Source organism: Chanodichthys erythropterus, chromosome 14 (genome assembly GCF_024489055.1).
Source record: "Chanodichthys erythropterus isolate Z2021 chromosome 14, ASM2448905v1, whole genome shotgun sequence".
Classification (NCBI taxonomy): Eukaryota; Metazoa; Chordata; class Actinopteri; order Cypriniformes; family Xenocyprididae; genus Chanodichthys; species Chanodichthys erythropterus.
The window spans coordinates 32840870-32868042 of NC_090234.1; the positions used below are offsets into that span (position 1 = coordinate 32840870).

The 27173-nt window shown below is 36.4% G+C and overlaps 2 protein-coding genes across 4 annotated transcripts; one reads left to right on the plus strand and one right to left on the minus strand.

Annotated features, from left to right (window-relative positions):
- The first annotated feature begins 5082 nt into the window (after window positions 1-5082).
- ccdc80 (coiled-coil domain containing 80) lies at window positions 5083-20081 on the plus strand. Its single transcript, XM_067408844.1, has 7 exons — window positions 5083-7272; window positions 7366-7522; window positions 10111-10247; window positions 11109-11260; window positions 12153-12256; window positions 14481-14564; window positions 18331-20081. The coding sequence occupies exons 1-7, from the start codon at window positions 5611-5613 to the stop codon at window positions 18648-18650; spliced, it is 2616 nt and encodes an 871-aa protein (XP_067264945.1). The 5' UTR covers window positions 5083-5610; the 3' UTR covers window positions 18651-20081.
- Window positions 20082-20153: 72 nt separating this feature from the next.
- On the minus strand, window positions 20154-26984 carry slc35a5 (solute carrier family 35 member A5). 3 transcript variants are annotated; one of them, XM_067408845.1, is made up of 7 exons: window positions 26906-26965; window positions 26051-26225; window positions 25822-25920; window positions 25545-25678; window positions 24101-24168; window positions 23259-24027; window positions 20154-20581 (listed from the first exon to the last, which is right to left on the minus strand). In XM_067408845.1, the coding sequence occupies exons 1-7, from the start codon at window positions 26963-26965 to the stop codon at window positions 20513-20515; spliced, it is 1374 nt and encodes a 457-aa protein (XP_067264946.1). In that variant the 3' UTR covers window positions 20154-20512. The 3 variants fall into 3 exon arrangements, with proteins under 3 accessions (XP_067264946.1, XP_067264948.1, XP_067264947.1); XM_067408847.1 differs by lacking the exon at window positions 26906-26965 and adding an exon at window positions 26736-26839 and having other exon boundaries at window positions 20156-20581; window positions 26051-26252; XM_067408846.1 differs by having other exon boundaries at window positions 20157-20581; window positions 26051-26252; window positions 26906-26984.
- Window positions 26985-27173: the final 189 nt, after the last annotated feature.

Here is a 27173-nt window from a genome sequence, read left to right on the forward strand (position 1 = left end):
AAACTAAATAGCTAGTTTTAATGCCATTCTCGGCTATTCAACATGTGCCAACACATTGGTCTATTTCATGGCTCATTCACCACCAGTAGCTTTTGCTCTTTACTTGGCAGCAGGGCCAATCATATCAAGGCTTTTACTAGCAAACAGTTCCATAAAAATAAAGCTACTGATTCAGTGAGGTCCTTATAGTGTTAAGTATAAAATGCCCCAAACATTATTAAGAGTTAAAATATGTTTCTGTCCTTAAAATTAAATTTGACGACATATATTAGCCTACCTTCTCCTTCTAAGTTTACAATGAAGACTTCACATTTGGAAACAAGAGCAGCTGTGTATTAGATTGAAAGGGGACTGTGAGTTCATGGGTGAGGTTTGAGCAAAAGGCATTAAAGGATTAGTTCACTTTTAAATAAACTTTTCCTGATAATTTACTCACCCCCATGTCATCCAAGATGTCCATGTCTTTCTTTCTTCAGTCGAAAAGAAATTAAAGTTTTTGATGAAAACATTCCAGGATTATTCTCCTTATAGTAGACTTGAATGGGCACCAGACAGTTGAAGGTCAAAATTAGTTTCACTGCAGCTCCAAATTGTTCAGAACAATCCCAGATGAGAAATAAGGGTCTTATCTAGTGAAACCATCACTCATTTTCTGAATTTTTTTTTTTTAATTATGTAAGTTTTAACCAGAAATGCTCATCTTGAACTAACTCTTCATCTTCTTCTCTATTTGAATTCCAGCAGTGTAGATGCTGCTAAGCGTAATACTGCCCTCCACAGGCCAAAGTTTGAATTAATTTTTATATGCAATATGCTAGTTCAATAGTATATAACAATTAGTTCAAACTTTGGCCTGTGGAGGGCAGTAATACACTTAGCAGTTTCTACACTGCTGGAATTCTAATAGAGGAGAAGAAGAAGAAAGCTAGTTCAAGATGAGCATTTAAGGTTAAAACTTACAATTTTCAATTTTTTTCAGAAAATGAGCACAGGTTTCACTATATAAGACCCTTATTTCTCATCTGGGACCGTGTTGAACAGTTTGAAGCTGCAGTAAAACTAATTATGACCTTCAATTGTTTGGTACCCATTCAAGTCTACTGTAAGGAGAAAAATCCTGGAACGTTTTCATCAAAAACTTTAATTTCTTTTCGACTGAAGAAAGAAAAACATGGACATCTTGGATGACATGGGGGTTAGTAAATTATCAGGAAAAGTTTATTTAAAAGTGGACTAATCCTTTAAGCATTCTGTAGAGGTCTGTGTCCATATATAAACTTTTTTTTATTGTTGGCACATATAGACCTCATGCGCCAGAGAAACAAGCTCGCAGCCATCTTAAGCATTTTGTGTTTGAACTTCCGTTTTAGCTCTGTATATTTCTATGGCGTTGCTGTCGAAGAGTTATTAACTGATGGATTTACAAATTGTAGAGTTAACGAAAGTTATCACGAGCATGTTAATGTTCGAATCGGTTTTTCATAACAAATGTCAGTAGACCGGGAAGATTTTAAGACGAGCGGTTAATTCATTAATCTGTAAGATTTTACCTTCAAGCTGTGGAAACCGGAAGACCGAATACACGGAATTTTCCCTCGGAATTGGGCTACTTTAACACTGTGTCCGCGGGTTGTTTTTCATTTCCGCGGGTTGGAGCGATCCCAAATAACATGATATTTAGCCCCTGGAATGCCAATTTTACCAGGGGAACCCCACTGCTCTAGCATTCATCTATGCAGACCTGGGGCATAAATATAGGGGGGGTTGAGCCCACATTATCTGTGTCTGCAGAACTCCTCAAAATGTTCAAATATTTCAAAAAAAATGTTTTAAATGGTCATTATTCAGCCTACAAGTTGTACACATACTCTACCCCCTGCATGTTCGTTATTAAATATCATGCTATATTAAATCTTTTTTCTTTTTCTGTTTTAGCCTTTTTGCCATTTATCACATTTCCACATATTTCTCCCCAAATTAGCTAAGAAAATGTGCAAAAAGTCTGCAGATTCCATCTGGGCCTAGTAATTAGTAAAATAATACTGGCACAAGGATGTAAAGTGATATAAGTTTAATTGCACATTTCTGAGATTCTGATCATTTAAAGGGCTTTGTTTATATGATGTGATGATCTTTTGTAGCTGTTTACACAAATGTTTTTTATTACAGACTGATACACTGTATTAAGAGCCACATGTGTCAGGAAGTGAGCATGAAAGGTAATAGAGGATTGTAGGCTAGAAAAAAGCCTTAAGCATGTGCTGCTCACATTGGAGCATCTGTTAAGGGAGTAAAACCCAGTAACAAGTAAGAAAGACGCTGGGGTTATAAGCAGTTGACAATTGCAGTACAAAAAAAAAGCCAGATGTGGAGCAAGCTTAGTGATCATTCCCAACATTCAGATGTTGTCAAATCAGAGGAGACTAAAAAATAACATTGCCTATGGAATGGAATGTGTGTACCGTATAGACATACTAGAGGATGTATGTGACCTTGCCCTCTCATAAAGACATCAGAGACATAATGTGACAGCTGCAGAGAAGAATAGTGTACTGGTATATTTTAGCATGTAGCAGGTACAGCCTATTATGGTGATATTCAGTATCATACCATATCTTTTATGGTGAGATATACCACCATGATATACCCCCTGGATTCTGCTCAGCAGCTGTTATCCAGTTACATCATCCAGATCTGGTATGTCTGGGGCCATTTTAAGGGACAGAGCTAAACATGTGTTGAGTATACATGTCAAAGGAGCCTGCATATTTTTATTTTATTTTTTCATATTACAATACTCCATTGTTGAAGTCCATATCAGTTGCTGATATTGTTAAAGGGATAGTTCACCCAAAAAGTGAAAATTTGATGTTTATCTGCTTACCCCCGGGAAATCCAAGATGTAGGTGACTTTGTTTCTTCAGTAGAACACAAATGATGATTTTTTTTTTTTTTTTCATTGCCGTCTGTCAGTCGTATAATGCATGTCAATGGGGACACAATCTATAAGAGTAAAAAAAAAACATGCACAGACAAATCCAAATTAAACCCTGCGGCTCGTGACGACACATTGATGTCCTAAGACACGAAACGATTAGTTTGTGCGAGAAACCAAACAGTATATCATTTTTTACCTATAATACACCACTATGTCCAGCTGCATCTGGTGCGTGAGGTGTGTACGTGCTCTGGCATAGTTTAAAGGATTAGTCCACTTTCAAATAAAATTTTCCTAATAATTTACTCACCCCCATGTCATCCAACATGTCTTTCTTTCTTCGGTCAAAAAGAAATTAAGGTTTTTGATGAAAACATTCTAGGATTATTATCCTTATAGTGGACTTCAGTGGCCTCCAAATGGTTGAAGGTCAAAATTACAGTTTCAGTGCAGCTTCAAAGGGCTTTAAACGATACCAGACGAGGAATAAGAGTCTTATCTAGAGAAACGATCAGTCATTTTCTAAAAAAATACAAATGTATATGCTTTATAAATGATCGCCTTGCACATGCTTCCGCTTTCCGTATTGCTCAAAAAGCTTACGTTGTATGTCCTACGCCTTCCCTATTCTACTTACAGAAAAAACGGAACTTGTGCCATTCCATAAGTTGAATAGGGAAGGCGTTGGACATACCGCATAAGCTTTTTGAGGAATACGGAAAGCGGAAGCATGTGCAAGGCGATCATTTGTGTTTATAAAGCATATACAGTACATGTATTTTTTAGAAAATGGCCGATCGTTTCGCTAGATAATTCCTCGTCTGGTATCGTTTAAACTAATTTTGACCTTCAACCGTTTGGAGTCCATTGAAGTCCACTATAAGGAAAATAAAATTGGAATGTTTTCATCAAAAACCATTTCTTTTCAACGCACAAACTGATCATTTCATGTCTTAGGACATCAATGTGTCGTCAAGAGCTGCAGGGTTTAATTTGGATTTGTCTGTGCATGTGTTTTTTTTTATTCTTATAGATTGTGTCCCCATTGACATGCATTATACGACTGACAGACGGCAACGGTTGGAGTTAAAAATCATTATTTGTGTTCTACTGAAGAAACAAAGTCACCTACATCTTGGATGCCTGGGGGTAAGCAGATAAACATCAAATTTTCAGTTTTTGGTGAACTATCCCTTTAAGTATTTTTACCTGTTAGCCTACAGTTTGATAATTAACATAACATTAAGTCGTATGTTAATAATTAAGACTAATTAAAAAGTTATGTGCCTGGTGGTTACTGCAAAAAAACATGTGATGATTTATTCAAATGTTGTGATGACAATAATGTGCGGTAGGTATTTGTCTGAACAGGCTCCAGTCTACCTACAAGATTATGAATGTAAAATCTGTATGATGTGAAATATTCTGAAATATGTCGATGATTAAGTGATCCCAATCCTGTAGAGACTTACATTTAAAGCTATTTTCTTTTTTTTTCTGAATGAAATATGACCCCATCACAGATTACCAGAGTTACTGCTTTTCATGATATTTTCTGTGGGTTGCCAGTCGTTGAATATCTGTGCAATGTATCAATCCATAAAAACGACCTTGAAAAGGAACAATGATGTAAGAACATTTTAGATTCAACAACTAATGTCAGTCTTGGCATATACATATGCATCTTCACACTATTGTCAGCTTTAGTTTGCTCGTTGGGCACTATTTTCTTGAAACAATACTTATTGAAAATGCTTTTCTTCAGATTTATAAATAACATTACAATAGTGGGAAGGACAAAATATACAGCCAACTTTTAATACAAACTATTTTCCAGATAATATTTTAAGAAAGCTATTGAACAGTGACAAAACAAGACATTTATTTAGTTTTGGAAACAACATGTTGACTTTATAATATCACATTTACTATATTTCTAACACAGTACAAATTTTCCATTATACATATAGCTGCCTTTATTTTTTAAGAATTGTTTACTCGCAAAGGGATCATCATATGTAGGATTTGAAAGCCTGTTTTAAGGTAAAGGTTCACACTGCGGGAGTAAATCTATGCGCACTGGCACCCCCAGCTGCATGGGTTGGTCCCGTGCGCTCGTCAGAGGATACGGAGGCTGCTGTGCTGTTACTTTTTGACATGTCTGGGAAAGCTTCCAGTGATAAGGAGCCGCACCGAGAGTTTTCCATACTTTTGGAAGTATTTCTGACTTTTTCTCATTTTTCACGACGTGCGCTGTGTTGAAGTGGCGCTTCCCAAGTCTGACTAAGGACCGGAGATTTACTTCATGGAAGATATTTTCAGTTGATTAAAGGATTATATGCATTTCAATACAGGAACGATGCGATGAGAAAATCTGGCGCTGGGCAGCAGTGAATGCCGCTTTGCTTTGAATCAGCCATGCCACGCGCTGAGTGTTCAAATGTTTCCTAAACGCACGTACAGGTAAACAAAGGTCGATCTAAAGATTGTCTTTATTAAGAATATATACATATATATTTGTTTGTTAAGCATCTAAAGATGGTTTTAAAGAACTTTTGCACTGTTTTGCGCTGAGCATCAGAATTATAAACACTTAAAAATAAATCGGATCTTATGACGCTTTACTGGATTGTATATCTCTACTCACTTAAGTGTTTCTGAAGTTTTCAAACATGAAGGGTAGGTACATGCTTGGTTTTGGTGTTTTGTGTCTGTTGACATGGGCTGTTTACGTGTCAGAGAGCAGCCCGACCGATAAACAAGCAAAACTCAGACTGCTGCTGCCGCCCATAAAACGAGTAAGACAAAACAAACCACCGCAGGGTCAGTTCAACAAAACACGTTCTTCTTTATTGATGATCAATGATAAACGCCAGCAGATGCAGGGAGATGAAGGTATAAATGTTACCAGGAACGTCCGAGCCAGAAAGATCTTGGCACAAAGGAGACCAGCACAGGGTGGGACTATGATTCCAATCCAGCAAGATGATGGAACACCTGGAGCCAGGGCCAGAGTATCCCGCATGCCAAGCAGTGCCGGTTCTCCAAACTTATTGGCGTCATTTGCAGGGAAAAATCGCCTACTGGTTATTTCCGCACCTCATGACTCTGATGGTTACTACAGATTGATGATGAGTCTTCTCAAACCAGAGGTTTACTGCGAGTTGGCCGAGCGGCATGTGCACCAGATTGTCATGTTTCACCAGGAAGGGGAGTTGGGTGGGAAAATCAGACGCATTACTAATGAAGGCAAAGTGATGGAAGAGCCGTTGGATACGACTCTAATTCCCAGGCTAATGAACTTTCTTAAATTAGAGAAAGGAAAGTTTGGGATGGTCCTTCTTAAGAAGACGCTTCAGGTAGAGGAGCGCTACCCATACCCTGTCAGACTGGAAGCGATGTATGAAGTTATCGACCAGTCACCCATGCGCAAAATGGAGAAAGTCAGGCAGAAAGGCTTTGTGCAGAAGTGTAGAGGGGCTGGGGTGGAGGGTCAGGTGGTCGAGGGTGTCCCCAGCACTGACTCCCAAGTGGACCCGCCAACAGAAAGGAGAAAAGAGTTCCGCAAACCCATCCGAAGACCGACTACAACAACTACTCCACCAAGACCAACGACCACTACCACCACCACTACCAAAGCAACTACCACCACCACCACCACACGTCCCCCAACAACAACTCAATCCACCACCACAACAACGCGGCCAACTACGACCACAACGCGGTCCACCACCACTCCAAGGACGACCAGAGCTCATACTACCCCACAATGGATCCCAGCTCACAAGACCACCCCCGAGCCTTACTATTACAACCGAAGGGACAGGTACCAGACAACCTCACCCACCACACTTCCCGTCTACACCAAGGCTGACACAGCAAAATACAGAGACAACCGTACTGATAAAAAAGAATACAACCACAGACATACCAACATTATACCTACTCAACACAAACCACCTAAAGTTAAGCCTACGAAGAAAAAGAATGGCGATAAGGAAATTAGCAATGATTACGAGGAGAAATATGATGTAGGCAAGCCCACCAACGGCTATCCTGAAGAGAAGGAGGAAGAGATTGTGCCCACCAAGAAAGGCAAGGGCAAGACAGATAAAAAGAAGAAAAAGGATAAGTCGGACAAGTTGTCCAAGAAAGACAAGACGGAGAGGAGGGGAAAGGATGGAAAGGGCGGTAGAAAAAATGGAAAGAAAGTTTCAAAGATCCATGAGAAAGAAGAGTATCAGAAACCAACAAAGAGACCACCGCTTCCGCCACCACCTAAAGGAACTCTGGCAACCTTTTTAGACTATTTTGAAAGCAGAAGGAGACTAATTGTGAGTAGCTTTCTAAGTAGTCTGATTTAGAAATGTGGATTTCTTTATTATAATATTATTTACTGTTCTTCTGTTTTAAACTCTATACTTCAGTTGATCACCTCTCCAACAGAAGAGAACACCATGTATGTTCAGCAGAGGGATGAATACTTGGAGCATGTGTGTGAGATGGCAATCAGGAAGGTCTCCATCATCACCATCTTTGGGACACTTACAAACAGCACCATGAAGATAGATCATTACCAACTTGGTAAGCCACTTTTATGTTGTTGTTTTTTTTAATTGATTACATTTTATTCAAACCACCAACCATCATTTCAGTTAACATAACTCTTAGAAAATAGGAGAATGTTTTCATCGCTGTATGTGTTTTTCCTGTTATCCTTTTGTATTGTTTTACTTTCCTCAATCTTTAACAGTCACTGCTGAGAATCCATGTCATGTGTTGACATATGGACATTTAAACACAGGTTATGTAAGTTCCGGTCAAAGCATTCCATCCATTCCCGCTGAGCCAAACTGATCTTAGGCCACCCATCATAAAATCCTGCAATGTTCATAAAAAAGAACAACTGTTTCCTGTTCTTTGAGAGCTTTACTAGTTGTGACATGGAGCTATGAATGATTAGGCCGAAGATGGATATGATAAACACCAGTCATTTTCTTCTGCTGGAGATTAAGAGCATTTGTATGGCAAACAAAAAGTGCCTTTTATCCAACAGTTGGCATTCACTTGTAAGTTAGGGAAGCAGTTTTCCAGATTATGACCTCATATGACACAAAACCTCACAGCAAAGGAACTTGAAGTTTGGTCTGGGAATGGAGTGAATGGTGCTTGTTCAAGTGTCACGGAATGCTGCTAGATGAATCAGATGGAAGAGTGGGAGCAGAGTCTGCCATGGCACGTTATTTTCTCTAGTTCATTATCCAAGACATGGGAAAATGTCTGTTTCCTTTGTAGCTGATATTCTGACTGGAGAGTTTTAGCTCAGCAACTCAGTTTTTGGCAGACAAGCCAGTTTTGTAGGATGTGTAGATAAAGCATGCATTACTCTACTCTTACAGTTTCTTCATTGTACCTTTTTGATGCATTGCTCCAAAAGCAGGGAAGCCTATGGCTTGATTTGTTTTTGGAGTAATTACAAAGGCTCACTCACTCAGAAATGATAAGTTAATTAACACCAGAGTTTTGTCTGAAAATTTGCTTTGAATGCTACCTGTTGTCATTCAGGATTAAATTGAGAGAACCATTTTAATTCCCACTGGATTCCTGTATTTGATGCAGGATGCAGAATGGCAATTTGAATGTAAGTAGATTTGAAATGAATTGAAATTCAAAGAAATTCATATAATCTTTCTAAAAAGCCTAGATTTAAAAATAGTTTAAAACGCTTTGAGGTTTTGAAGGTTTATAGATGGATCTTTCTTCTCTTGTCCAATTTAAATTCCAGTTCAACTTCCTTTTGGTTTATGGCCAATTCAAAATCCAGTTCATCGATGGACAACAAGCCAATTCTCCAAACCCAAATTTTGCGCTACCCTGGTTGTCACTGTTATTTGATGATAATTCTCTGGACGTCACACTGTTCTACAAGCGTTAAGACGAAATGCTGTGAAAGGGTTTAACGACGACATCATCATCAGCTGGACTGCGTCTGAATGAGTCACTGCTTCGACTTTTGTTCCATATACTCATCAGTCTGGTCTGCGTCACATGGTTGTGTATGAGGGGTCACTATCACTGCCACAGGATGGACAAATAGAAGCAAAGCAGGTGCTCATAAACATCTCCCTCTTAAAGGCAGCTAAGTGAACACAAGGCTCTCTGTGAAGGCGTATATCAGTCTGGCACGTTCTGAGCATTTATAGCCTGCCAGCTCACTGTGACTGGTTCCAGTGCAGCATCAGAGGTACTAGAAAGGAAACATGACTGACTGTATGATCAGCGGTTCCTGAACCACAATTAAAGGTCCTGTGCTGTGGCTATGGTAGGCATATATAATTAGGAGCGCTGCTGAGGCTAAATCTAATCTTTCATTTTCCGTTTGTAATGCCTATGATATAACTATGCAGAAAGAGGGTTTCATTTTATCATTATTATTTGAAAATTATAGTTATTTATATCAAGATTTCTAGTTGTTGTTTATCTAGTGTCAGTGCGTACCTCCTTATTATTTATTTTTGTCCTGAGAGACAAATAAAAAGCTTATTTAATGAAAACCAAATGTTTATAGGAAAAAAAAATAGCATTTTGCCTCTACTTTGATTCATTTTGATTGTAGTTCACCTCCGATGCTGAAAGTGGAGTGCCTTAAACCATCTGTTTTGTTGTCCACCAGAAATCAGAGTGAGAAATTCTTTGGATTTTGTGGAAAGGAAAACAAATACTTTGGGTTGGCCGCATCCTCCGGTGTTGTCTCACGCACCCGCAGAGTTTCCACAAACTAAAGAGGGTCTTTCACATGACTTGCTCTGTTTTTATCTGTCTCTTTTAGAGCAAAAGAAGCCATGTTCCTAGAATAAACATACAGAGCTGCCATCCCTACGGCCCTGCAGCACTTCATTAAAAGACTGCATGTCTGGTGATTTTCCATTTAGACAAACAACAGAACAGCATTGGGCTACTCGTATAGCAGAGGGCCTCAGTGTCCCGAGTTCTACCCGCGCTGACCCCACCGGAGGGGTCGCCCTACGTACTGTATGTTATGAAAAACACGCATGTCTCTTTGAACTGCAGTCATAACAAAACTAGCAGACTGTGGAGCCATCTGTAATCTTCTGTATTAATCTCTCTGGTTGGTTGATCAGTCTGTGGGATTTTGTTTGGTGTCTTTGCAGAGAATGACAAGCCCATGAAAGGTCTGAGACAGGAGGATTTGGAGAACCAGGATCTCATCACAGAGCTGAGGAAAGAGTACGGAATGACCTACAGCGATTTCTACATGGTCCTCACAGATCTGGACATGAAAGCGAAGGTAAAAGACATGTAAATTGGCACACGTTGCCTTTTCACAGCTTTAAAGCTCTCTTCTTCCACAGTACTTTTCAGCGGTATGTGAGGTGTGCCAGCGCAAAGCTGAGTTCTGTTTGCAGACAGCTGGAATAAACAAAGAAGCCACTGTGCAGTCAGGAGGTGGACAGAAAGTAAAATTTATTGAAAATCCTCAGAGACACTCGCAAATACTGATTTAATTCTGGGCATGTAGAGCTTAGATTGAATTGTGAGAGCTGAATGTTGACAAAACTGACTATTTTAAATCATAAACTGCCCACAAATCATCACGGTTCTTGTAAATGAGTTTTACTCTTTGTTCTAGCGAACATTTTTAACATCCAAAGTAATTTAATTCAGTGTCATTATGCCTTCATGTGCTGGATTTGATGTACTAGTCAATATAAAGCTAATAAAATAATGTAGCATTTAAACTAAATGTTACATAATAAAATAATCATATACATATAAATATTAGTGTAATAATAAATATTAAATTATATTAATAAAGAATAACATAATAATAAAATTAAATAATATAGTTTAAGTAATACACAATAATAAAATATGTGTCTATGTAACTTCCACAGAAGAAATGTGATATTGGACGTTGCGTTTTGCATTGCATTCTTGCTTGAACAGCATATTTGTTGTGGTTTGCAGAAAAATGTCAAGAATTCTTCACAGATCTGTCAATTTGACACATAATTTTAGGTTAGGCATTCTTGGCTGCTCAGAACCTATTGAGAAAATCCCCTTACGAGTAAAGGTATTCGGTTTCTGACCCTCTATGAGGCTGTATATTTGACTGTATAAGTTGTATATCTCTTTTTATTATTTCCAGCAATACTATGAAGTGCCAATTGCAATGAAGGCTGTTTTTGACTACATCGACACGTTTTCCTCGCGCATCAGAGAGATGGAACAACAGAAACGTGATGGGGTGACATGTAAAAAAGAAGACAAGCCAAGATCATTGGAGAACTTCCTTTCCAGGTAAAGCTTTTTCCATTGAAATTTTGCTGTGCTGGAGCAGGGGCTCACAGGGGATCACCAAAACAATGAAATCTGTGCTTTCATACCATCATAAGTTGTCTTTAATTCATAGCAGTTCTCACACATATTTGTTCATCATTTTGGTCCTATTATTAACAAAAATGTATTTAGGCAGAATAGAGAATGTGCTCTTTGTGTCCAGATGGTGTAGTTACAAAATCTATCATGCATTTAAAGGGTTAGTTCACCCAAAAATGAAAATTCTGTCATTATTTATTCACCCTCATGTCGTTCCACACCCATAAGACCTTCGTTCATCTTTAGAACATAAATTAAGATATTTTTGATAAAATCCGGTGGTTCAGTGAGGCCTGCATCGCCAGCAATAACACTCCCTTTTTCAATGGCCAGAAAGCTACTAAAACATATTTAAAACTGTTTATGTGACTACAGTGGTTTAACTTTAATATTATAAAGCGACAAGGATACTTTTTGTGCGCTAAAAATAACAAAGTTTATTCAACAATATCTAATGATGGGCGATTTCAAAACACTGCTTGTCTTTTGGGTGTGGAACGACATGAGAGTGAGTAATAAATGACATAATTTTCATTTTTGGGTGAACTAACCCTTTAACCATGCTAACCAGCAAAACCTTTTTCATTTTATAGAATCTGTTTTTTGCTTTAACTTATTTATCTGTTAGGTAAGATCTAAAATGTTCAAGATATTGTTGCATTTAATCTATCAAGTAGATCTCTCACACACACACACACACAAAAAAAAATTACAAATCATTACCATAATTTTTTTATGGTATAAAATATTTGATAGATTTTAATACATTCCTTAATAGTAATCCATCTAATGATTTTGGTCTATGATCGCATAGGTTCCGCTGGAGACGGCGATTGTTTGTCATATCTGCACCAAATGATGAGGAATGGGCTTATCAGCAACAACTCTATGCACTGACCAGTCAGGCGTGCAACCTGGGTAAGTTTGATAGTCACCAAACTATAGGATGTCATTGAAGGAGAATTCGATAAAAAAAAAATGACCAGATCACATTGTTGCACATAAATATTGCATTATTGCAGGGGTTTTTATTCTTCAGAGACTCTTACTACAAACTGACAGGGTTTGCATATGTTTCCTTCTCATGTCTCAAGTTTGCCAAGATAATATCTCATATTGATTTCTCTTGTCACTCAGCGAAGATTGAAACCAGATCGTTTTAACTGTAGTTCAGACCAAGCCAGCTCTTACTCCACTGAATTATGGATTCTGAATTTTTCTTGGTATTATTCCCAAGAACAATGTGTATTCCCGATGATACTTAGTCAAAAATGTTTCCCACAAAATAATGTTGACACAACAGCAGTGAATGTTTCTTCCATTTTGTATCTTGTCCCAGAAATCTTGACAAGCATAAGCTAAGCATTTATTCATCATTGCAGCAAGCTCTTGAGTGCCTCCTTTTTTATATTATGTAGCTTTGCATATTAGACTTATAATATTATTAATCTTTCATACCTGTTGGTCCAAGTGTTGACCATAGCTAGTGACCACATCTGGAACAGCTAATAGTGAGCTGTAGCCTCATGTTCTTAGTCCTGAAGAAGCCAGTTCCTCATGAAATGCCGGTGGACATCATACATTTACAACTGTTCCTAGTTAAGTTTGCTTGAAAAAGCCAACTTACTGTTATGCTATTTTCTTCTGAGACTAAAATTTCTGACTCTAACTCCTCCTAGAGCTTTAACTCTACAAACTCCAAACTCGGGTCAGACCTTCAAACTGTTCTGACTTAGTGTGCTATATCTTTTCTAACTGATCAGACTTACGGTTTTCCTACGGTTTTCCTCTCATAGCAACCACATAGCAACCACGCAGAACACCATGGCAACCACCTAGCAACCACACAAATCACCCTGGCAACATCCTAGAAACCAGTCCAAGTACCCTAGCAACTGCATAGCAACCACTCTGAGTACCCTAGCAACCTTAGCAACCACCCCGAGTACCCTAGCAACCTCATAGCAACACCTTAGCAACCACCCTGAGTACCCTAGCAACTGTATAGCGACACCCTAGCAACCACCCCAAATACCTTAGCAACCGCATAGCAACACCTTAGTAACCACCCATAAGTACCTTAGCAACCACATAGCAAAACCCTAGCAACCACCTTGACATCTATCTATCTATCTATCTATCTCATAGCAACCACATAGCAACCACGCAGAACACCATGACAACCACCTAGCAACCACACAAATCACCCTGGCAACATCCTAAACACCAATCCAAGTACCCTAGCAACTGCATAGCAACCACTCTGAGTACCCTAGTAACCTTAGCAACCACCCCGAGTACCCTAGCTACCTCATAGGAACACCTTAGCAACCACCCAGAGTACCCTAGCAACTGTATAGCAACCACCTTGATTACCCTGAAATCTATCTATCTATCTATCTATCTAAACTACTAAACTAAAACTTTCAAACTGAAAACTTTTAAAATTGCTTCAAACTTTCTGGACTAACTTAAAGTGTGTCTTGACAAACTTTTTTCATCTAGTTATAAATAAACTAGTGAATAATAGCAACTTAGAAAATTGTTAACAACTTACATTTAAAAGAACAACTGCTTCAAATTTCACATGGGATGTATGACTGTAAAATTTATGTGGTAGAACAAAATGTGAAAGTGTCTTGAAATAATGTTAACCACATGCCTTATTTTACTCATAAAATTTAAATTGCTATTAAAAAACAAAACAAAAAAAACAACAACATTGAAAATACTAAAGGGAACCCATGGACGATTAGTTTCCAAATTGACGTCACAACTTAACGCAGCTCTGTAAAAAAATAATTATTATGTGACAGAATGCAACCAGGAAAAGTTTTTAGAACAATTACAATGATGTTTGACTAGACATGAAAAAAAAAGACTGGCTTTCTCTTCCGTTTAAACTGACATCAGTTACCACAGTGGATGTAAAGTTGGCAGTCAATTCAAACATACATGATTTGAGTAATAGCTCTGTTTATTAATTCATCACCCACATATTCCATTTAACAACAATCTGTAAGCCACAAACACGCCCCTTAATCAGCCTAAATGTCAGCAGGGGAACATTTCAAGACTCAGGGGGGAGTTTAGTCTGTTACACTTTAACCTAAATATTCCTTTTGTGTTGGTGGATTTGCAGGTCTTCGCCATGTATCAATACTGAAGCTGGTGGGGACAGAGCTGATAGACATGGGAGGAGTGTTAGAGCTTTACCCCATCAATGGTAAGACTACTGCTGATGAAACACAAGTTAAAAAGATACTCTTTCACCTACACTCTTATAAAAATAAAGGTTCTTTATTGGCATCATTTGTTCCATAATGAACTTATCCACTGCACAAAAGCTTATTTTTTGTGAAAAAAGGTTCTTAAGATTATTAAAATGTTCTTTACACTAAGAAAAAAGGTTCTTTTAATCTTAATAACCTTAAAGGTTATTTGGGGAACCCAAAATTGAACTTCTACCTTCTTTTGGAACCTTTATTTTTTTATGAGTGTAGTGAGACTTTTACCAGTAAAATCTAGACATTGTGGTGCGAGAATCTCTAATAAACATGTATATAATCATTTGTAGCAATGGTTTAAAATATCAGCTGACTTTTATATAGTGGTCACCTTACTTATATAAAGCATATTTTGAACTTGTAGTTAAATTCTTTTGGTCTAAATGAAAATATGAAAGCATACTCGTAGCTCTCACAGCAGCCAGGTGTTTAGTAAGTGTGTTAAGGGTTAATCAGCACATTACATGAGTGCGGTGGTGTTGTGTTGACATTGGCTGCTTTTTTGTCAGTCAAAAGCAGCCAGTAGCCTCTTGGTTTCAGGCCCCCTCCCTGAATGAGTCAGCCTCTCCAGCTCCAGCCAGGCTCAGAAATGACCAAACAGTTCCCATTGGAATAATATTTTGCCGGACAGAATTGAAAGAGGGCTCAGGTGTTTACATATTTTCCATCATTGTTGAAACTACAGAGAGCTTTGCCTCCATTGACACCCAGGCCCCTGTGCATCAACAGTCTGTCTGATACATTACGATCAAAAAGTTACAAAACGCTGACACTGAAGTCTTCATAGGCAGGCAGGTCCCATATATAAGGTGAAAGCAATGTCAATATATGAGAAAATATATGATTTATAAAAATAAATCTGGTTTTTCAATGTGAAAATGTTTTGTCAAAAAAAATTGTATTACTATATTAAAAAGCTCTTCATTTAGAGACGGCCATTGTTATTTAGTTTTGAAAATGGAAAAGTTGGTAGACCAATAGATCTTATTTATTTATTTATTTATTTATTTATTTATTTTATCATTTTAAAAGGTTACTAAACATCCAAGAAATTGTATTTTTTCCAATTCAGTTCCACTGCAGTAACCACCACTGATTTTGGAGGACCATCCCCCTCATTATTTACAATCAACTTTTGTCCTTTGTGCCAAGAATATTTTTTTTGTTAAAAAAAAAAAAAGAAGAAAAATGATATTTTTCAGCTTATTTTTAAATTAAGAGTGTGCTTGGCCATTTTAAATTTGAATTTCATTGTGCTGCTGGGTGTTGTAAACTGGTATTTGTTTTCAAATTATTTTAATTTATTAACATACTAATAAACTAATAAACATACTAGTTTGTAGAGCAATTGTTTTACCGTTTACTGCACTTTGTTAAGCATGTCACACATCAGACTTGAAGCTCCAAGAAAATAGTCTTTCTTTCCAAGAAAACTGAATTTAAAACCAAAATATAGTTGTTCATATTTTGAAACAAATTAGGTTCAATATTTTAAGAGGGTTACCAACAGGTATTTTTAGGGTTAGGGGTTGGTTAGGAAAATATATCAATTACATGTATACAATTAAACAACTAAATCATTCCTGAAAAATAATAAAATAAATACAGAATTGAATAGAAAGTGTTAATACAAACAAAAACAAAACTACAGTAGGGTCCTAGAACTGCAACCTCCAGTATTGCAGGAATGCCTTACTCTTGAAATCGTGTTCCGTTTAGATCGCATTTCGGTTTAAATCGTGTCCTGGGGGTGGGGATTGAGATCATCATCAGACACCAGGTCTGTCTGTCTGAATAAATATAAATAAATTATATATATATATATATATATATATATATATATATATATATATATATATATATATATATATATATATATATATATATACACACAAAGTCTGTGAACCCCTTGCAGAATCTGTAAAAATGTGAATTCAATAATGTTAACAAAATAAGAGGGATCATATAAAATGCATGTCATTTTTTTTAAATTAGTACTGTCCTGAATAAAATATTTTACATAAACGATGTTTACATAAATATGATTCCATTTAAAAGTTTATGAACCCTTGATTCTCTGGGTTCATACTGTGTGTGGTTACCTGGATGATCCACGAACATTCACTGATGCTCCAGAAGGACACACGATGCATTAAGAGCCGGGAGGTGAAAACTTTTTGAATTTGAAGATCAAGGAATATTGTACTTAATTTGTCTTCTGGCAAACATTTAAGTGTCTTCTGTTGCTTCCGAAGAGGAGTACTGAATGAAAAAAATATATTTAAACAAAATTTAAAGAAAAATGTGGACATCTTTATCCTGTTCAAAAGTTTTCACCCCTCGGCTCTTAATGCATCATGCTTCCTTCTGGAGCATCAGTGAATGTTTGAACCATTTTTAATAGTTGTGTTTGAGTCCCTCAGTTGTCCTCAGTGTGAAAAGATGAATCTGAAAATCATACAGTCACTACTGGAAAGGGTTCAAATACGCAAAAGATGCTGGAAATTTGAAGAATTTTCTGCACCTGGAGGATTTTTCTGAAGAATATTGTGCAGTTTAACTGCTCAGGACAAACAAGAGACTCATGAACAACCATCACAAAACTAAAAAAAACAGTCGTAGATCATCAAGTAACCACACACAGTATTGAGAATCAAGGGGTTCACAAACTTTCAAGCAGCACTGTTTACACACACACATTATATAATTTATATATATATATATATATATATATATTCGTTATATTGTGTATGTGTACAAATGAGATTTATATAAGAAGGAAGAAACAATGGAGTTTGAAACTCAGCATATGTCTTTTCCATGTACTGAACACTTGTTATTTAACTATGCCAATATAAATTAAATTTTTAATTCTAGGGCACCTTTAAAATATTTAATCTAATTTGTTTCAAAATATGAGCAACTATATTCTGGTTTTAAATTCAGTTTTCTTGGAAAGAAAGACTATTTTCTGTGTTTGTGCGAGACCAATTAATTAGCCACAGCTCAGCATGGAGCTTCACGTCTGATGTGTGACATGCTTAACAAAGTGCAGTAAACAGTAAAACAATTGCTCTACAAACTAGTATGTTTATTAGTTTACTAGTATGTTAATAAATTAAAATAATTTGAAAACAAATACCAGTTTACAACACCCAGCAGCACAATGAAATTCAAATTTAAAATGGCCAAGCACACTCTTACATTAAAAATAAGCTGAAAAATATCAATTTTTTATTTTTTTTTACAAAAAAAATATTCTTGGCATAAAGGACAGAAACTGCAGTGATAAATGCACTTTGGCTGATTTGCCACTAAAAACAAACCTTAAAACACTTTATTTTACAGTGCTGTAGTTACATGTTACTACATGTACTTCCTATAGTTATAAAAGTAAATTATGCATAATTACAAGTAACTAACCCTAAACCAAACCCTAACCCTAACCCTAACTGTAGTAAGTACATGTAGTTAATTAATAGTACTCAGTACTTATTTGAGAAATTACAATGTAACTACGGCACTGTATAATAAAGTGTAGCCATAAAATCATTTTGCATTACACACTTAACTCAAATCTATCAAATATTGTGATGTTCAGTGTCCTATCAATGACTGTTAAGTCATTAGTGGTGCACAAATGGCAGAGATTCCTATTTATCCACCATGCTTGTTTCTGACACCCACAATACGTTTATGTTTCAGGTAGTGCAACGGTGGAGCGTGAGGGGATATCTGCCAGTCTAGTGAGGGACATTAGAAACTATTTCCAGATCAGCCCTGAATACTTCTCCATGCTGCTGGTGGGAAAAGACGGAAATGTCAAGTCCTGGTACCCGTCTCCCATGTGGTCCATGGCCATCATATACGACTTGATCGACTCCATGCAGCTCCGCAGGCAGGAAATGGCCATCCAGCAGTCTCTAGGCATGCGCTGCCCAGAAGATGAGTACGGAGGCTACGGTTACCACCACGGCTATCATGAGGGTTACCAGGATGGCTATCATCAGGGTTATGGATATTAGGGTTCACAATCATAAGACAGTGTCATGGTAAGAGATAACTGAAAACTTCCTTTTATTAACTGGTTTTACAATTATCATATAAGGCTGTTCGTGTTTAAAGATGCATCTTCTCTGCTATACATCTGTCCCTTAATGTTGGTACATATAATTTTACATCTATGGACATAATCTTTTGTAGATAAAAGACGTTGACGGAACATTTGTATTTATTGGATGTCTTCACTATACGAAGTGATCGTTTTTAAAGGTCACAACCTGCTTTTTCTTGTTGAACTATGTATTGTTACTCTATTTTTTTTTAAAGAGCACTGTCACTGTATGTCTTATTTATAAACGTATAAATTGTGCTTTAATTTCAATAAAAATATATTATATTGATATCATGCCTTTGGTCATAATGTTCCAAACATTGCAGGCCATTGTGCAAACTCTATTTTTAGTTTAGCTGATGTACAATACAGTTGGGAATAATAAGTGCTTATGATTGAATTTTTCCCCTTATTTTATGAAGACACTGTATTGATACAGCCTAAACATGATTAGTTCACTTTCAAATTAAAATTTTCCTGATAATTTACTCCCCCCATGTCATCCGAGATGTTCATGTCTTTCTTTTCTTCAGTCGAAAAGAAATGAAGGTTTTTGATGAAAACATTCCAGGATTATTGTCCTTATAGTGGACTTCAATGGCCTCCATACAGTTGAAGGTCAAAATTACAGTTTCATTGCAGCTTCAAAGGGCTTTAAACGATACCAGGCGAGGAATAAGAGTGTTATCTAGCGAGATTTAAACTCACAATTGCGTTTTATAAAGACAGAATTGGGAGATGTACTGTAAACTCTCAATTGCAAGTTATAAAGTCAGAATCAAAACTTGAAATTCAGACTTTTTTTCTCTCAATTGCAAGTTTATATCTCACAATTCTGTGATATTTGTCGCAATTCTGACTTTTTTTCTGGAAAATTGAGACTTTATATCTCATAATTCTGACTTTATAACTCACAATTGCAACATTATAAAACCAATTCTAAGAAAAAAGTCAGAATTGTCAGATAAAAACTCAATTACCTTGTTTTTGTGTTAGCCTACATACAGTACTTATTAGTATTCCAAAGTATTCTAAAGTATTTGGGTTAAGTTACAAAATTCAGGTAATCTAACAAAATACATTACAAAATACTTTTTAAAGCATGTATTTTGTAATACATTTTAAAAGTAACCTACCCAGCCCTGCACAGGGGGTGAGTAAATTATCAGGACATTTTAATTTGAAATTGGACAAATCCTTTAAACACTGTCAAACTGAGTTTGACTTGTTCTTTGCTTTATTTCCCTCTGCTGGTCAGTAATATGTTGGCAGTTGCCACAAAATGTCAGTATTGAGACAATGATTAAGAATTAAAAACAAATATTTGAGCATATGATTAAAATGTGTATTTTATTATTCCAAAAACAAATTTTTTTAAAGGTCACATTTCATTGAATACGACACATGCATTTACACATTTTATAGTATGGCACATTATACATGATGCTTTGAAATGTGATAAGTATACTAAAATGAGTTCCTCTTACCTTAATACCTGCACTGTCACCTTATGACCTTCAGTCAACTACTGTATGAAGGAACAATGAACACTCCAACCAATAAAAATGAAAGTAATACTTTCGCAAAACATAATGGTTATACAAACCATTTTTAAAAGAGGACAATATATTAAACAACTCTTTGATCCCTTGTCCCATAGACATTTCAATGTGATTGAAAACTCTTCGTTCATTATACATAAACTATATACATAGACACAGGCTGATTCCAGAATATTTACACGATAATTAGAGAGACTGGTTCAAAGATGATTTAGAAAGATTCTTCTTCCGATTCGCTCTCTGTGTTATCCTTAGTCAGCCTCTCCAACTCTTCCCCATCCTAGAATAAAAACATGACACAATCATGAAATACCACATACATTATTTTTAAACCACTGCAGTTATACAGAAAAACATGACAGATTTTAGTGATTTCATAGATGACAGATCCAATGAAAAAGTGTTCATACAGTACTGTATTTTCTGGACTTAACTTGAGGCCGTTCATACAGAATATGATTTTGCATTTAAAGGGTTAGTTGACCCAAAAATGAAAATTCTGTCATTAATTACTCACCCTCATGTTGTTTCAAACCCATAAGACTTGTTCATCTTAGTAACACAAATTAAAATATTTTTGATGAAATCCGAGAGATTTCTGACCCCCCCGTAGACAGCAAAGTTATTACCACTTTCAAAGCCCAGAAAGGTAAGTCGTTAAAAGACATCTAAATAAGTCGTTTAAAGACATTGTTAAAAAAAGTCAATGTGACTACAGTGGTTCAAACTTAATGTTATGAAGTGATGAGAATACTTTTTGTGTGCAAAAAAATGGTTGAATAAAGTTATTTTGTTTTTCTTGTCGCTTCATAACAATAGTCACATGGACTATTTTAAAGGGTTAGTTCACCCAAAAATGAAAATTGTCATTAATTATTCACCCTCATATTGTTCCAAACCTGTAAGACATTCATCTTCAGAACATAAATTAAGATATTTTTGATAAAATCCGATGGCTCAGTGAGGCCTTTATTGCCAGCAAGATCATTAACAATTTCAATGCCCAGAAAGCTACTAAAGACGTATTTAAAACAGTTCATGTTACTACAGTGGTTCAACCTTAAATGTTTTGAAGCGACAAGAATACTTTTTGCAACAAAATAATGACATTATGACAATATCTAGTGATGGGGAATTTCAAAACACTGCTTCATGAAGCTTCTAAACTTTATGAATCTTTTGTTTCGAATCAGTGGTTTGGAGCACTATCAAACTGCCAAAGTCACGCCCCCCAGTGGTGAAACATTGAAATTTCAAAACACTTAAAGGGTTAGTTCACCCAAAAATGAAAATTATGTCATTTATTACTCACCCTCATGTCGTTTCACACCTGTAAGACCTTCGTTAATCTTTGTAACACAAATGAATGCTTCCTGAAGCATTGTTTTGAAATCGGCCATCACTAAATAAGTCGTTCTTTTGTTTTTTTGCTGCACCACAAGTATTCTCGCCACTTTATAATATTAATATTGAACCACTGTACTCACATGAACTGATTTAAATATGTTTTTAGTACCTTTATGGATCTTGACAGAGGAAGTGACATTGCTCCCTCACGGAGCCATCGGATTTCAACAAAAATATCTTAATTTGTATTCCGAAGATTAACAAAGGTCTTATGGGTGTGAAACGACATGAGGGTGAGTAATAAATGACAGAATTTTTATTTTTGGGTAAACTAACCCTTTAAGACGTAACAAAGCCTTATTTACTGAAATCACATGACTTTGACGCTCCGAATCCCTGAATCTAAACAAAAGATTCGTAAAACTTCATGAAGCAGTGTTTTGAAATCGCCCATCACTAGATATTGTTGAATAAAGTCGCTATATTGTTTTTTATGGTGCACAAAAAGTATTCTTATAATATTAAAGTCACATGAACAATTTTAAATATGTTTTTAGAATCTTTCTGGGTATTGAAAAAGGGAGTGTTATTGCTGGCGATGCAGGCCTCACTGAGCCATCAGATTTTATCAAGAAACATCTAATTAATTAATGACAGATTTTTAATTTTTGGGTGAACTAACCTTTTAAAGTTGACATGAAACTGAACTTGGGATATTATTTTCTTCCCTATTGTGACATATCTGAGCGAAACAGCTTCTCAAAAAAGAATATGCAGGGCAGGACTTGATTTTGTCCATGGGGAATTGAATGGATCGTTGTAAACATGAAGAAAAGAGATGCTGTTGCAAGAGGAAGGGAAGTTATTTAGATTAAAGATTATGAGGGCACATTAATTTTAATAAATAATTTATAATAATACATTTTTTTTAACCTAACAGAGTTTAAAATAAATGGTAGTCAAGCGAGACACTGAAAAAGCAGAGAAGCGAAGGAACAGTCAAATACTTCCGTCTAGCGAATGTCTATTAAAAAAGACCTGAAACACACATGCAAATGTGTTCTGTGTAAACCGGCCCCAACTAAATGGAACTTTGTAGCTTGTCGAAACTAGCTGGGCTGGTTCACACATAACATGTTTTTGCACAATACTGAGATGCTTTTTAGTCATTTTTCTTGGTAAACATGGGTCTTTGAATGTTGCGCAGTGCCTCGCTGCTATTTTAAACAATGTAAATAACAAAAAAGTTAAAGTGAACTTTTAAAAATGGGTCTTTTCTATTCCGCTGCATCTCACAAGAACGCATTCTATAAGAAGTGCCAAAATGCCACTAATAGAATTCCCAGCTGCGTAATATATTTGATCTAAATAACGCAATAATCCAAGGTAGGGCTTTGCTCCTCCAAATTGCATTTTCATTATAGGGAATTCAGGTTTCTTACTCCTCGACACTTAATCAGATTACAGTTTGCCAGACCTCCTCTACAAAGAGCCCCTTGTTTAAACTGTCAGTATGTACTTCAAACATTAAGGTGAAAACGAATGAGTCGAATTAAACAAATGATAAGCTAACCTTTTTAAAATGAAGCAAGTCTATATTTGACCCTTACCCCTCTTGACCTTTCAAACACCTCGCCATTGATGACCCTGAGCCTCTCCTGCTGCAGAGTGTACTCTGGATCTTTCAGTCTGCTGCTGTGATAGATAAAGATGGCTAGCAGTACTACAGGTGCCTGCAGGAAGAAATCCATTGATGGGCGAAAGTCAAACAGGAAGAGAGAGAGCGCAGTGATGATGACTGTGGTGATCTGGCCCGTCAGAACGTGGAACATGTTATCGCGGAACTTGAGAATGAAAGCCACCGACAGGCCAAGAGCAGCTGTGACAAAGACCAGGGCGATGGAGAAGATGTTGTGGCCGTAGAGAAGGCCGCAGTGCAGCGTCAGGTCACGGTAGTCAGAGTGCAGCAGCAGCGTGAGGCTGTTGAAGATCAAACCGAACACGTACAGCTTGCTGTTCTGGATGAAGATGCTCTCCACTAGCTGCTCCCCCTCCTTGAGGATCTTCTCATTGTAGATGTTGGCCAGTGCAGAGATGAAGCACTGCAGCAGCAGTAGGATGTAACCCAGGCCGAAGCTGTTCAGCTTGTGGATGAGCTGACTGTCCCACAGCTCACGTGCCCAGTGTGTTTCAGTATGGTTTTGATGCTTTAGCTCAGGATGGGCGTATTTTAGACAGCTGTTTGAAGGGGTGGAAATGTGGGCTGGGTGCAGGCCATGTACGGCGATGGCATGCTGGTCACCACTGCCAGTGGTCAACGACACAATGGACAGAAACAAAATGATTAAAGATGCCCACTGCACCCAAGACAAGCGCCTCCTGCAAGCCAAAGGATGGAAAGTCAGCAACGGATACATTTCAAGGACAGATAACAAGAAATGTCAGGACTTACTTCAGAACAACTCGGAAGAGAATGGCTGTTGTAAAAATAACAATGTTGGAAAACATTACTGCCATAGCCTATTAAAACATGAGAGAAAAAAAAAGAAGAAATTAATACATTGATTAAGCAGAGACACATTTTGTTGATCATAAGTAACAGTAAACACATTAATAATGTTATAAATTATAAAAGATTTATATTTCAAATAAATGGTGTTCTTTTGAACTTTCAAAGAATCAAAGAATCCTAAAAAAAATTATCACCGTTTCCACAAACATTGTTTTCAACATTTATAATACCCAAATAAATGTTACTTTAGCATCAAATCAGCACATTAGAATGAATTCCGAAGGATCATGTCACAGGAATAAATTACATTTCAAAACATATTCAGATAGAAAACAGTTATTTATATTGTAATATATTTCACAATATTACTGAGTTTACTGTTTTTTGAATCAAATAAATGCAAATAAACTTCAACCAAAACCATTAAATAAAATCTCACTGACCTATTGAACGGTAGTGTACGTATGAATTTATATTAATTTAATTACTCTAATGTAAGAAGATTTTTTTTTTTACACTGCCTTTCAAAAGATTTTAATGTTTTTAAAAGAAAGTCTCTTATGCTCACCAAGGCTGCATTTATTTCATTAAAAATAAAAACAGTAATATTGTGAAATATTATTACAATTTAAAATACCTGTTTTCTATTTGAATATATTTTAAAATGTAATTTATTGCTGTGTTGGCAAAGCTGAATTTCCAGCATCATTACTCCAGTCTTCAGTGTCACATGATCCTTCAGCTATCATTTTAATATGCTGATTTGATGCTCAAAAAACGTATTATTATTATAAATGTTGAAAACAGTTGTGTACAACTTTTCAGGATTCTTTGATGAATAGAAAGTTCAAAAGAACTGCATTTATTTGAAATAGATTATTTTGTAACATTATAAATGTATTTACTTTCACTTTTGATCAAATATAATGCACCCATGCTGAATAAAAGTATTTCTTTCAAAAAAACAAAAAAAAAATCTTACAGACCCCAAACTTTTGAATGGTAGTGTATGGTAGTGTTAATGTTACAAAAGCTTTCTATTTCAAATAAATGCTGTTCTTTTTAACTTTCTATACATCAGAAAATTAATGATGCTTAAAATCCAACTTTGCCAACACAGGAATAAATTACATTTTACAATATATTCAAATAGAAAAAATTTAAATTGTAATAATATTTCAAATTACTTTTGTGTGTGTGTGTGTGTATTTTTAATTAAATAAATGCAGCCTTGGTGAGCAGAAGAGACTTTAAAAAATTACAGATCCCAAACTTTTGAATGGCAGTGTATATAGGTAAGTAGTAAATGCAGTTAAATTAATTAATTAATAATTTTGCTACTATATATTATCCACCACTGTAAGTTTTTAATAACCCAACGTACAGGTTGCAGATAGGTCATCACATAGAAGATTATAAGGTTGTCAAGGAAGTAGAGGAACGCAGGAACAGACCACTTCAGGTAGCTGAGAAAAGAGGCACCAGATGAACATCCCAAATCTTTATAAGAGCGGCCCTCTGGAAAACAAAAGCAATAGTTCTAGTCCCATAACAAATAACACGTATGCTGAAATAATGACATGCATCACAGTTCAACACACTTTATACACAATATAGCTTAGTATGTTAATGAGTATAGTGGGTCAACGAATCTGACTCACCTCGAATGACCACCCGTACTGACATCACTAAACAAAATACTAGTTTGATAGCCTCTGCCATTAAATTCACAGATGCAGGAAGAAAGTCATATTTGTTTTCTGTAATTAAGAAAAAGGTAGTTGTAACAACATTTAAAATTCTCTACACTGGAAAAAGTAACGCTAAATATTGATGGTATTATGGTACGGAATCATACATTAAGTTGCTCCATGGTGGTGTAATATGTACCTTCATTGGCTGAGAATTTTAGCAATAAGATACGACTGGTTCCCAAGGTGACAAAACCCAGACCCAGAGCCAAAGTGTAGGCTGATGATCTTGAGCACAGCCGCGAACAGGGACCACAGCAGCGGCATGAAGAAGAGGAGGAGGACGGGGCCATTATGGAGACCGTGAGCTGAGACTGGTCATAGGAGGATGAACATGATCACTGAGAGAACATCAGACAATCATATTAGCCACACTCAGTCACAGTACTGAACAACTAATGAAAAAGTACACAATGTTTTTAAGAAATAATAAATCAGACTGGTCTCTCCAGCACTTTCACTTCTAAGATCGAACACTTTGTCAAGACCTGCCACATTCTGTATCTAGGGCTTTGTTTTTAACATGATTCACAAGCACAAATGATGAGTCAACCAACAAAACATGCAGCGATGAAATCATGGAATCAGTGATGACTATTGTGGTTCTTAGTGTTTACAGACAGTTCAGAATGGAAGGAACATGAACATTGTGTCTTATGTGAAGACAATGACATTGTTTTAAATGTTACATCTTTCAGTACAGCACTGTATATACAACTATATACGATCATGACTTGCTATGATCTTAGAAACAGACATTCTTAATGTAAAATATGTTAAATAAACACTACATAATTATAACGCAAAATAAAAACAGGATTTACAGTGGTGTTCATCATCACATTAGCAACATAGTGCAGTTCAATATTGATTCTTCTGATGTTCGCAACGCAAAAAAAAAAGACGTTTCACAACAGGATATTCCCAATGTGTCTATTATAATATTAATGTGGTGAGAAAGCACAAACATATTCATATTCGGTGCTTTATTTACCTGCCCATATGTTCTCACTCGAACAAACAACCTGCCCACTGCTTCCGCATCTCTGCGCATGCGTATAACAAAAGCTACGTCGACGTTTGGTTTGACGTTGCAGGGCAACGGGCTTTGCTTATTAATATTAATTAGATCACACTGACGTTCTTTGGTAGCCTTTCAACGGGAAGGCGTGGCTAGCTGGTAAATATTAAAATAATCCTTGGTCACAGGACTAGTACATTTCGCTAAAGATGATTTTAGGGTTGATTTTAATCGGTGAATG